Below are 13989 nucleotides of genomic sequence, written 5' to 3' on the forward strand. Positions count from 1 at the left end.
ACTGTATCGGATTTACCAATATTGGGGTCGATTCGTGTTATGTTTGCTAATTCTATGGTGGCGTCCGAAAGTCTTTCTTTCATAATTAACCTCCAATCTTTGGATTCATTTTGGGAACCAGTTTCCGGCATAATTGTCAAAGTGTAGGGTACCCAGTTAAACAACGAACCCTGCTTCAATGTGGTGTAGCCCTGAAGACGCTAAATGGACTAACCGTTTAATGACTACAATTAACAACATCATTAAAGCGGACCGTATGAGGCAGAATTATATGTGTAATTGGACTGTGTGTTACCTAAACTGATGTAGAGGAGTTGGTATATTGTATAACAATGAAGAGGGCAACCCAGTTCTATCAAAGGATGAAAAGAATAATTAATATTTAAGCGGAAAGGCCTTGATAATAACTCCACAGCATTGGCTCTGTGTTTAAGCTAACGTGCGCGTGTGCTGGTGCTTGTACGAGTGTATGTTATCTACCCTTTCGCATGTGCGCACGTGACCATGTGTTTGGAAGCATGTACGTAGCAGTGTGTGCACGTGTTATTGTGTGTGCATGTATGTGTGAGTCCATGTGTGTGTGAGTGTTTGTTTGTGTATGTGATTGTTTTTGAGTGTGTGTGTGTGCATGTTTATGCATGCTTGTGCGTATGCGTGTGTGTGTGCATGTGTGCGTGTGTATGCGTTAGTATGTATGTGTGTGTGTGTGTGCATGCTCGGACATAAAGGCAGACATAAAGACGGAGTGAGATGATAAGGGTGGACGCGGGGGGAGACAGAGACAGGAGGCAGGGAGCCTTGGGGCTTCAACAGGTGACAGGCCCACAGATTAAAGAGCAGGGGGGGGGAAATAGACAGGTGGAGGTGGACCGTGTCCTACAAGCAGACGGCAACGAATGAGAAAGGACAAGTGCCAAGATAACGTGTGTCCCACATCAAAGAGAGAGGACTAAAGGAAATGAAATAGGGGGGGGGGGGGGGGGGGGGTTAGAGAGGCAGAGGGTGTGAAGACGGGACGGACACGCGTATGAGGGAAGGATGAGAAAGAAAGAAAGATCATCCTAAATTCATTTCAGACTCATAAATAGGATTGGAGCAGTTGTTTGGGATCAGCATTAATTAGTAGTTGCCTTATAGATACCAACAGGCTGATGATAGACATCCAAGTTTATGATTGTATGGTGCTTTCAAAATGGCTACATTAATCTCATGGATGGGAGTAACTACATTATTATAATCCAACTAGTTACTTGCATATACCCATTTATTTTAGATTGACTTGGCCACCCTAATGCATTACATTTTGAATACTGGGTCAGAGGTAGCCCATTGTAATGTAAGGCCACTTAACTTCTCACTATTGTGCATGCAGAAAGGTAGTGACCAGAGAAGAAGCCATTTTCAGCGGCTTGTGGCGTTGGCTCTATGCCAGTCAGAGCTCAACCTGAATGTCACAGACGGTAGAACACTGCTGACATAGCCTGTGCGTGCAGATTTGTGTGTGTGTGTGTGTGTGTGTGTGTGTGTGTGTGTGTGTGTGTGTGTGTGTGTGTGTGTGTGTGTGTGTGTGTGTGTGTGTGTGTGTGTTTGCAGATGTGTGTGTGTGTGTGTGTGTTTGCGTGTGTGTGTGTGTGTGTGTGTGTGTGTGTGTGTGTGTGTGTGTGTGTGTGTGTGTGTGTGTGTGTGCGGGCAGATTTGTGTGTGTGAGTGTGTGTGTGTGTGCTTGTGTGTCTGTGCACGGGTGAGAGTGTGTGTCAGTGTGAGAGATTGACACACACACACACACACACACACACACACACACACACACACACACACACACACACACACACACACACACACACACACACACACACACACACATGGGGTTTGTTATCAGAGACAATGCACAGCGAAGCAGCTAATGTTTGTGTCTTAGACAAACATTAGCTGCATAGATGCAAAATGAGAATGCAAACTACAGACTTTTGGATTCAAATGACCATTTAAGATCCTCATCAATTATTCAAACGTAAGCCACACTAAAGCCTTACCACGCTAATACAATGTATTATCTTCAGAGTAAAAAAGGTCTTGGTCGGAATACATACATTTGTGTCGACACACCACACCATAAATCGGACACCACACAATTAAAAACTTGCGGTCGGGTGTGTTACTGTAGAGTTTATTGGTTTGCTGAATCTTTGGCAGTTTTGGCCTGGCTATTCCAATGATCATAAACACAACAACAACCGACACAGAGAAATCTGATTCAAAGTGGTTCAAAGTGGTTCAAACTGGTTCACTCAACTTTTGAGATTGGGAGTACTGGGTCAAACCACAGTGTGCGATATGAAGCGCTAAATTCAGGTCACATTGTCATGCCTAATAACAAAATATTATCAGGCTGAAGATTAAGCTCCTTGACATTCAAACCTGGGAGAGGACCCAACGGCTTTCCAGACGCACAGCTGTTACAACACAGTCAATACAAATCATCGGTCCCAAGTTCCCTAACCCCAACACTGCACTAGCACCTAAGTTCGGCTCGTTCAATCCTCTTCTCCTCTGTTCCATTCCCTCATTTAATATTCCTTTGCCTTCAACTCCATCACAATCTCCTCATTTAGCAGACAATTAGCCATTTCGTTCTATTCGAATACAAGTGACTAAGATACTAACTAAAAGCCTAAGCACACATTGAACTTGAGTTGAGAAACAGCAAGCTGACACTGCCACCAACGTGTGGGTGCACTGCAACAGCAGAGGCTTATTTCTGGCTACAAAAGGAAACATGTGTTTAAAATTGAACAATCGAAACCAATGTACATTTCCCCTAAATGTAAATTCCTCCTTTAACAATGAAGCAGGAAATGTCGACACCATTGTTCGTGTGTGTGCAGGTGTGTGTTTTGTATTGCATGAACATACAATTGGATTAACAATAAATTAAAATACACACAAAGTGCACTGCAGTAACAATACCGATTTTGGGACCACGCAGTGCTGTATTTTGTGTTAAACGTCTACATTTGAAACTAAAAAACATACAAATGAGCCTCCTGCCTCTCTCTCCATCTCCCCATAATGGCGTCTTGCAATGCTCCACACACTGGCAGTGTCAGATTTAGTCTCTGTGTGTGCTCACCAATGGATTAGGGGATTACAGACCCACTCTGTGTCTGTGAATGGCAGTAGCAGGAAGCTGCCCTCTGAAACACACCGTGTACAGTTCTGACTCATTTCCTAAATTAATTTATGACCAGGGTAGTACGCCGGTTCCCTGCTTGCTATTAGTTTTTACTTTCATTAGGATGACATAGTACATTATTATGACCTACGTTTATTATCTACGATCCAACTATTGATCACCTGCACCGCGGCGATGGAGTAAAGTAGGAGCACCGTTTCACAGGCACTATAATAATCAGTCAATACATGGGGAGTGTTTTATTGGTGATGTTTATTAGGGGTATCTGTAATGCAGGTCGCACTGCAGTAGTCTGAAGCTCGGCGAAAAGAATGCTCAGAGTTGTGACAATGAATGAATGAATGGCCATCCCATAGTGTAAGAATTCGGGCTCCTTGGATTGAAGATCGCTAACTGAAATGAATCCTCAACCCGTACCCCAGCCATTGTTGAAATGGCCCCCGCGTGTGAAGAAAAACATATGCAATATTCAAGACATAATAAATCCCTTTCGCATAATTAAAGATGTTTTTGAAAGGATGATGATAACGCTGACGACCAGGAATATTAACTTGGTGCCTCTGAGGTATTCATTATTCCCCCGAAAAAACGCAATCAAAAGTGAACCAATTCATCGGGCAACATTCCCGTGATTAAGTGTCTGTTTTGCATGCCTTCAGGACAGTGGGGATTCTATTACGGCGGAGCCCGAGTTAATAGCCTTCTATGAACACATAGCGGCCACGTCAAGCCTCGCTGTTATCCGTTGTTGGGAATCTTGTTTATGAGGATACATGCATTGTGGCTAAATAATAGTAATTATAGACACAATTTATAAGAGGGGTCACCAAGTAAACCTGTGATTTGAGTGAGCAAGCTATTTAATGAGTGGGTGTTTGAGACTGTGAGGGGAAGGAGAAGGATTGATGGAGGTAAAGAGAGGGAGGGAGACAGAGAGAGAGACAAAGGACTGTGTGTTATCTATTGCTCTATCAACCTAATGCATGTCCTCATATGAGCCATCCATCAATTAGAAGAGGTTATGGCGGTGACGCAAGCAAGACGCACATACACATATGACGCACCCACACACACACACACACACACATACACAGATGCACACACAGCTCCCAGCAAAAACATGCACACACACACACATACATACATACACCTACACACAGCCCCCCTGCAAGCACACACACACACACACACACACACACACACACACACACACACACACACACACACACACACACACACACACACACACACACTCAAAGTTCAAATATTGAACATGGTGCAAATATATTCAGATATCGATCTACTTTTCATTTGCACTGCTGGGTAAAAAATGGCTCATATTGAATCCCTTCGGCAAATACACAAACATTCTGGCAGAGTGGCTCACTCCCTCCCTCGTGTTCTGCAGGAATAAACCCGAGGAGCATTAAATACACACACAGACTGTGAATATATCACACACAAAGACCGAATTCATTTTCTAATCACCTTTCACCTCAACACACAAAGTGCAGATTCCTAGCAAAGAAGAAGAACCAAAGCAGACCCGACCCCATCCTGTGCCCGTTCTGCCTAAGCCAGGAAGGGACCCATCCCATTGGCTGCATTCATGGGCCCGACCCTGGTTTAAAAAAACTCAACTATTCAAAGTGGGTTGGCTGTTAAGAAGCAAACTAATTCGGGGGTTGTTTGAAAGACAAAAGTCTGTCATGATTTTCGTGCAGCAGGATCCTACTGAATAGCATATCCCCGCTCGCTAAGTGCTTTCAAAGTGGCCGACATTAGCAGCAGTGTTCTCCCTGGGACGACACGTTCCTCTAAATACAGAGTAAAAAAAAACAACCTCGGAAACTAAAAAAGCCTCCACCACAACACCTAATTACAAAGGCAACCCGGGTCCCCTGGGGAGCACTTGGCGCTTGGGATTTTCCTCAGGTAGCGTTTTGGAAAAACATCACGAAGATTCAAAAGTGGCACGCTCCATGTCATCCCCTCCCCGTCTCCCCCCTGGTAACCCTGCCGGTGGAAGGACGGGTATTGTTGACTTCCTACGGGTCCCCGTGCCCTGCTCCTAGTGAGCACCCACGGGAGACAGCGTGAGGGCGGGGAGCCTCAGAGAACTACAAGGGTTAATTTGGTTGTAGCTGCATGCAAAGTAATCCCCGGCCCGGTATGCAAGGAGGTGAACTGTTGTGGGATAGGACGGTGTATTGTGTCTGGTTTTTAGACCGGGCCTATATCTGTACCTAGTCTTGCATCACACCTGTGAGTGTAGTTTTAGAACAGGCGTGTAAAATGAAGTTGTATCCAATAATATGAAACAGTTGGTGCGAACCAAGTGCATAAATGCCTAAAACAAACGTGTAGATCTAGTTCAGAACTTGACATGTATATCTAGTTTGAAGCCAAATGTGACTAGATCTAGTTTTAAACCAAGGCTGTATATTTAATTGTATACCAAGTGGTTATATTTAGTTTAAAAAGAATATATGGTTTAAAGATAGGGTAAGCAGTATATATCAGAAGCTTTTTTTGTCATATTTGTTGAGATTCTTGCATCCAGCAATCAGTAAATCGATTGCTCTGACAAAAAATAAATCTAAACCTGTATCTGTGGCAGTTGCTGATCTGTAATAAGCTTATTCAATCATTTCCTTCAGCCCAAATTCAATTATTGGTTGGCCTACCTACATACCCGGCTACCTGCACTCTCTCATTGTGCATGATCGGAGTCGAGCTGGTCATGTGTTTTGGAGGGAGAGCCAAAGGGAGGGGTGGGACTTTTTCTGTTTGATACTTTCAAAATGTCGCCTACTCTGGCATGTTTCTTCAAATTGCCTATCCTAGCTGTAAAACCAAACGATTTAGAATTAAACCAAATTCTAAATTGTACACACTCGTTAGGAAAATGTATTTAACTTTTTCTGTTTTAAAGCAAATGTGAATATCTCGTTTTAAATCAAACGTATAGATCTAGTTTTAAACCAACTGAATAGCTAGTTTCAAACCCAACATGTAAATGTATTCACGAAAAGTTTAATTTAGACCAAATGTTGAATAATAATAGTATTTTAGTATAATAGACTCAACCCTCTAATGCAAAACCCGGGGCAAAAAAACACGTAGAAGGCGTGTATGAAACAAGTGCGTCCAACACTCTGTACGTTTCCCCATAACGTCAGTTGCCTCAAGGGGGCGTGGCCTAGCACACAGGGTGTGGCTGCAAGCGGAAAAGAAACAAAAACATAAACAAGCCAATCGCTGCCCAGGGAGAGGCTCCCCGGAGAGGCTCGTCGTGGGGAGATAAGGGGGAGCACTATAGGGAGTGTTCACCTACCTGCTCAAAGTGCGTGGCCACGGGCTCCCTTCTCTGGAGCTGGATCTGCTTGTCGATGTTTTCCTTCAGGCACTGGCACACGCGGCGCTTCTGGTCCACCGAGTAGGCTTCCAGGCTGAGCAGGCAGTCACACTTCTACCCGGGGTGAGTTAGAGAGAGGGGAGAGAGAGAGAGAGAGAGAGGGGAGAGAGAGAGGGGAGGGAGAGAGGAAGGGATGGACAGTGGGTTGATTAGTTATCTTCTGTCACGCTAAAGACAAGTGCTGTTGAGGGGGAGGGTGTTGGGCGAGGGGGAGAAGTGAGGGAAGTTGGGAATGTACCGCACTGATTTTATGGACGAGCAAACAGTGAGCAAGAGGCATGGCATTAGGCTCTGTGGCTTATGCCAGTTGTGTGTGTTTGTGTGTGTGTGTGTGTGTGTGTGTGTGTGTGTGTGTGTGTGTGTGTGTGTGTGTGTGTGTGTGTGTGTGTGTGTGTGTGTGTGTGTGTGTGTGTGTGTGTGCCAGAGTGAGAGGGAGAAATAGAGTTGGGGGGTGAGGCAGAGAGACAGAGAAACAGCATGATGAAGGGAGGGAGAGGGGAGAGATAGTAAAAGGAGAGAGATAGTGAGAGATAGGACGAGAAGGGTGTGAGAGAAGAGAGATGCACAGTAGGGAGGTGTGGAGTGGATTTATGATAGAACAGATAAGAAAGCGCAGGTGCAGCACTTGAACATGGCAGACATTATTGTAGTCCTTGTCGGAATAAAGGACCTAAGGATCATAATTCTGTCCCATATTATCGATTGTAGTAAACCCAAACAGCTAAAACACTGTCTATTCACAAAGGCATTAGGAAAATGTAGAGCAAGACAAGGAGGAATTTTTTGAATTTGTTTTTTATTTAGTAACCTGTTAAAGTTGTTTGACATTTATATTTGATGACCTGTTTATAGAAAAGTTATTTTCCTGTACCGACAATGAGCCAATATGAACAAAATTAATGTCTTTATCAAAAGTTTTTTGAATAAAAACTATGAAAGATGAATATTAAGGAACTGAAAAGGAAACTTACCCGAACCCCAGAATTAGACTAAACATTCCCCATCCATCAATATGTATATATATATATAGTACATATATTTACATTTTATTTTGTTGTGTTAAATATGCACATTTGAGTTCCGGACGTTTACAGCATGGGTTATAAACAGAAAAGCGTTTTTATTCCATTTAGTTCAAGTCTTCTGGGACGGCTTGGTGTTTGTCCACCAAACAAGCTTTCTCAAGTTATTTTTCTCTCGCCATTGACTACTGTTTACATTTTTTCCCAAACAAGGTCCCTTGGGGGCAGCGCCGGGGGCTTGAACAAGGCTCTCTACAACAAAGACCCAATCTGTGATATGAACACGAGTGTGTGCGGGACAAAGTTCAGTTTATGCAGAGGGCATGCATTTGATGTAATTACCACTATAATGTGAGACACTCACAGCGTACTGGGGTAAAGAAGAGATGCATAAATCTCACTAAACATGTATCTGTGTCTTTTCTAAACAGGAAAATAAATGGATTTTGTTCTTGGTACTAAACAGACTTTTGGATGGGTTTCAGCCGGCGGAGGAGATGGTCAAATACATCCCATAATATGATTTATGGGATGAGCAGAGAAGATTCGATAGCAATGCACTCTCTTATTCATCATGTTGAATTAAAAGAATAGTTTATAAAGGGATAGTGGGTCTTGGAGTCATCACACACATCCATACACGCACACACACACACACGCACACACACACACACACACACACACACACACACACACACACACACACACACACACACACACACACACACACACACACACGTGCACACACACGTGCACACACACGTCACACACACACACACACACACACACATGAATATTCAAAGACAGTAGTGAATGAATACCCTCAGTATCTTGTTATTAAAAAACAAATTAATAACTAAAACATTTTCTTATCAAAGTGGTGCAAAGACATTGCGACAAATGTGACGGTACTAACATGGGGTCATTCGTGGCGTATTATTAGCTGGTAGATACTGAATTGGAGATAGTAATCTCGCAGAATAAATAAAAAGAACTGCTACCAGCTGGGCTCTGCAAGCCGTACTAATAAGAAATGGGCCCGCGACATGCAATATGTGGTGTGGCAGATACACTATCTTACATTCCTCATCTGGCAGAGGAAGTGGGTTTGTTTATGTAATCTGGGTGTACAAATATGTCACACAGTGACGATGGGGGGGATGTGACCATATGGCATCATCGTACGTCTCTGCATTACAACTCATGTAGGAACTGATCATCATACACGTCTGCATTATGTGTAGAAAAAGAGGGCAGGAGAGTGCTGTTGCGTAGTGGATAGTGATCCAACTACTACCCGGAAGGTACCAGGGCTGCGCCAAATCCAGATTAATTGGATACCAAATTTCCACAGGAGGTATCGCGTGACGCAAGGCATCCTACTCAAGAGATGACCACTGCGGAAATTAGGGATCGAACCCAATTTGGATTTGGAATTTGGATTTGGACGCGATTAATGAGTAGGTTAATCACGTCCAAATCCAAATTCACTGTAAGTGCTTTGGAAAAAAGCTAAAATAAGACCCCACAGCACACAGGAAATATATCTCATCTAGTATCATGATTGTGCAAAGCAGAACCCAAATGCAAAATGGCCTTTCGTTTTATTTGGTTTGTTTTTTGTAGTTGTGATGCTACAATTATGTCTGGCAGATCCAGGCACCATTACAATGGAGTGAGTGTGTAACGGCATCGCCGGCATCTCGTCGGCATTGCCTCAATGCCTTCTTTTGTGAAGAAATATTGAGTTTAGATAGCTCAGTAATTTATTTCAGAATTGGCTTGAACATGACATCACATCTGTGACAAATTGCTTTTCCCTTTTATTGGAGATTAATTCAATTTCCCCGATCCATGGTCTACTTGAGCCTAGATCTTTGACGGGACACAATATCACTTTGACTTTTGGCCCCGCTCCCAGGGAGAGCACTTTGGACTGTTTGACATGGAGCCATTGAAATTGAAAGAATTATAGGAAGTAAGTCAATGGAGATGTTGATGTAACTACCATTTTGTTTCTATTATAGAAAATCTGACGGAAGAGGCGATTCTTCAACTGTAATATACTAAGTGCCTTTCTACTCAAGACCAGTCACGAAGTGGGCTATTGTTCTAGAATTTGATCCGGGTAGAGATGACAAGACCACTCTTGTGTAATGATGATTTGGTATAGACTACCTAAAATACTACCTTTTTAATCATGATGCTTTATTAACCTAATGGAAAATGTATTGAAGTTAATAGAGACAAAACATGTACCCTAATACTAGCAATAGCTGCAAGAGCTACTTTAACATATAGCCCTACTATATCTCCTGTAATGGCTAGAGCTACTTTAGCTACCGTCAGCGCTATAGCTACTATTGCCAATGTTATTGCTGGAACTTCTATAGCTACCAAAGCTAACATATAGTGTTGTCGCTACAGTTACTAATAACTTGTGACATAGCTATGGCCAGTAAAGCTAGTGTTATCTCTATAGATAAAATAACTACTGTTTATCCATATAGCTATACAGCTAGTATAGCTATGGCTACTATCTTGAGTTCACGTGCTGTGTACGAATACAACCACCCGGGAGATAAACACGACCGCTTATTAGATGAAAGTCAATGAATTGCCACTGGACTGCCATGGAGAGGCTAAAAATACAGACAGCATTTCCCCATAATCAGATTGATTAAAGTGTTCCCCGGCCGAAGCCCTCCTCTTGCCCCCCCCCCCAAAGCCATCTGGCAGACAGGTTTCTCACTGGGTTGCTGTCAACATAGCCCACCTTAGCTGCAGGAATCAGCATGCTAATGCTAACGGTGACAGCTATGCCATTCTAATGACTGAGTATGAATGCCGACGTACATATATAATGGCAGAGGCAAGGTGCTCGACGTCAAGAAGAATGTCATTTAAATGGATGATTATTTTTCTTTCTTTAATTTCTCTCTTTGATTTAATAATGATTAAATAAAGGTATAATGGGGCAAATGCTTTTTTGTGACTTTGGAGTGTTTTAGAACGGAACATCAACACACATTGTTACTGACAACCGTTGTGTTGACACAACATGACCTCTCGCTAGCATTCCAATGATGATCATAAAAACAGAACCCTGGGTTCGTGTGACTTAAAAAGAGGTATTGCAATTAGGTTATACATGGCTGAAAATGTAATTTTTTTGGTGTTTTTCAATAGGAAATTGGAAAAATACATCTATGTTTCTGTATAATTGTAACCCATTTTGGAAATACCAGTCGGTAGTACTTGGTACTATTATGCACCTACATTTTCAATTTGGCCCATTTTAATTGAGTTGAGAAGCAACAAAGACCATTGAAGCCGGCTACCCGAGATTTTGGTTTGAAATAGCTCCAGGAAGAGGACATGGCAACCAACAAGGATTTTACATAACTACAGCTAAATTAATATATTTTCTTCGTTATGAGACAGTAAAGTGTGACTCCAAGCCGAAAAGTTCCATCACCAAGGTTCGATCCCCAGTGTCCTCGGCCAGCCTGTAGCTCTCGTTGAGAAAAGGTCCTAACCCCTATCCACAGCATCCAGAATTAACTTTAAAAGTATGTTTTTTGGTAAACCCTATCTAGGTCAAAACAATCTTCCATTAGCTGGTGGAAGGTCTTAATTGTAGACCCTGCCCACCTGCTCCTTATTAGTCATTGAGCACAGTTTAAATTCAGCTTTTGTCTTCAGTACTAGAAGCATTCCGTTTTACACAAAAAAAAACGCAAATGTTAATGATCGTTATTTTCGTAATATTTGCTTGATGTTAGAACAAAACGTAAGAAACTCACATTACACCCAACGCTGGACTCAACCAACTCCGCTGGCACTCTCCTCAAAGCTCCAGTGGTCATATCCATGAACAGCCTGCCGTACGCCAACACGCCAAACGCTGTCATACTCAATTAGCACCAGCCAGCTACACTGGTGCTACACAACGCTTTCATACTTACAACTCACGGGTTGTTAGCAATCTATCAAAATACACACAACTGCCATTCCGTCAGCACTTCCGTTTGCTAATGTCGCTCTCTCTCTGTTATGGAGGCAGAGGCTTACAGGTTGGCACTGCTTATTGCTTTCGAAGGGCTAGCGTTTAATTGACTTAGCACTGCAAATAGACGACGTGTAAGCAGCTGTTAATGAGGCTTAGGCAGTTGGCAGACTTGAACCCTTCTACGTCACATGTACACCTCAGAGATCACTAGGTCCTGATCTCGCTGGGCTAAAACAACACACACATTGTGACCATGGGCTGCTCGATTATGGAAAAAATCATAATCATGATTATTTTGGTCAATATTGAACTCACGATTGTTCAAACGATTATTTTTGAGTTTGAAAGCATGATGCATTTATTCAGCATTTCTCTCCAAATGAACACTGTAACATAGAAGTTAGAAAATTCCCCTCACCATTTTGTTTTCGAAAATAAAAGTCGAAAATAATAAACAAATATGTATCAAGCTGTTTTGCGATATCTATCAAATAAAATAAATAAATAATAATACAGTTCAACCCGATTATATTAGTTGGAGATAGTTTGACACAAAAATCGAATTCGCGATTAAAATTTGATTAATTGCACAGCTCAATGTAACCACTTTCCCCTATTTGTTTTCTGGCAATGAATACTGCTACAGCTCTTTCCATTTTCAGGCTGTCCTGTTGATTTTAACAACTTCTCCCTTTTTCCCGTTATTGAGTCGTGTTGTGCTGACAACATTTTTCTTGTTGTCCTGACAACCTCTTCCCCTTCGCTTGTTCTTTGGCCATCGTCTTGTCCAGACAACCTCGGCCTGTTTTCTGGCTGTATTGTTGCCTTGAAAACATCTTTATTTATAAGGTAGCAGGTCAGGGAGGTAGCGTAGTTCAACTGGGCAGATAGGGCTTAAGTGCAACTCCAGCTCTTAGTCGTATTGGTCATCATTCATCTCACTGTGTCTGACCAGTCAGTTTGAGTCAACCTTTCTGAAATGTCTTTATGCACCATTCAACAGGAAGACACCTGACCCTCTCATTCTTCAATGCAAACATTACAGTAAAAGTACTTCTGCATTCTGCATACAGCGCAGTTTTAATCTTTTTAACTAGGTTGTCACAGCGGTACCCTCTTTTGCAGCTACTTCACTTTAGATTTCTATTGATTGTGTGCTGGACTGAAGGTGTAAGTCGCATTGGGTAAAAGTGTCTGTTAAATTGCTCAATGTACTTGCTTATTTAATAGGGTAAAATCCCACATGTGTACTTATATTTAGATTTTGTTGTGATCTCCCTCTTGGTCAAACACTGGCGCCATCTTGTACATGGCAGACAGTATTTATTTGTTGTTTCTGCTTTATAAAGATATTTCTCAGAATCTAATCTATTTCCGATTTATTGGTCAGCAAGCCTCTCTGACGGCTTGCAATTGAGGGAATAAGCCCTGGAGGTAGCAGTGGTGTTGAAAGAGCTGTAGTGTTGGGTGGCTATTGTGGTTTCCGCTTAGCACTGTCCCATGACTATAGACTGAGAACAGAAACAAACCCAAGCCACCGGTTCAAAAACGAGGTGCCATTATGCAGTGGATGTGTGTCTGTGTGTGTGTGTGTGTACACACGTGTGTGCGTGTATTTATGTGTATGTGCATGCATGCTAGCCTGCAATACGTGCCTCTGTGCATGCGTGCGTGCAGTTGTGTGTGTGCGTGCATGCGTGCCGTGCGCTCGTGTATTTGTGTACATGCATGCTTGTGTGAGGGCGTGGGTGTGTATGTGTGCGTGCTCTCATGTATGTTTGTGTGTGGGAAGCAAGTACAGTATGTGAGATAACATCAGAAGTGAACCAACCTTTTAAAACGCGATAGATAAGAAAGCTCAAACTATTCTGCAATGGTTTTGTTGGGGGGGCTTGTTTTGATCTCATGAAGTCAGAAGCTTGACCGATCCGGCAAACGTATCAACAAACTAAGATTCTCATGTTTGTGGATGTCCAAAAAAAGAAGCACCTAGTAAATAGGACTTCCTTCTTTGGTCTCAATGCGTTTCCCACCGGTTGTATCTATTTCTGTCCTGTTTTTGGTCTCATCCTCAAGGTTCCCCTGTGCTCGGCCCTGATGAGGACTCTGTGGTGGAACGAGGAGGAATGCGAGAAGTGAAGCAGCTCCCGGCCCTGAAGGCATTTCATCTGCCACTCGGGATTATGCCTCGTCCCCCCCCCCCCCCCCCCCTCGTCCCCTCCCCCGACCCCAACCCTTAACCCTTCCAGATAAAACATGCAGGAGACAGAAGACAGGAACGCATCCTTCGGTGAGACCCGTGTGTCATTTGACTTGCGTTGCGGCGTTGCCACACTGAAGAAAC

At 42.9% G+C, this 13989-nt stretch overlaps 1 protein-coding gene across 1 annotated transcript in view; it reads right to left on the reverse strand.

Annotated features, from left to right (window-relative positions):
* rgs3a (regulator of G protein signaling 3a) overlaps positions 1-13989 on the reverse strand; it is an 88725-nt gene that overhangs the window by 52450 nt on the left and 22286 nt on the right. Inside the window, 1 exon segment of the mRNA XM_056578651.1 lies at positions 6531-6665. Coding sequence (XP_056434626.1) covers positions 6531-6665 — 135 coding nt within the window.

Source organism: Gadus chalcogrammus, chromosome 19 (genome assembly GCF_026213295.1).
Source record: "Gadus chalcogrammus isolate NIFS_2021 chromosome 19, NIFS_Gcha_1.0, whole genome shotgun sequence".
In the NCBI taxonomy this organism is placed as follows: Eukaryota; Metazoa; Chordata; class Actinopteri; order Gadiformes; family Gadidae; genus Gadus; species Gadus chalcogrammus.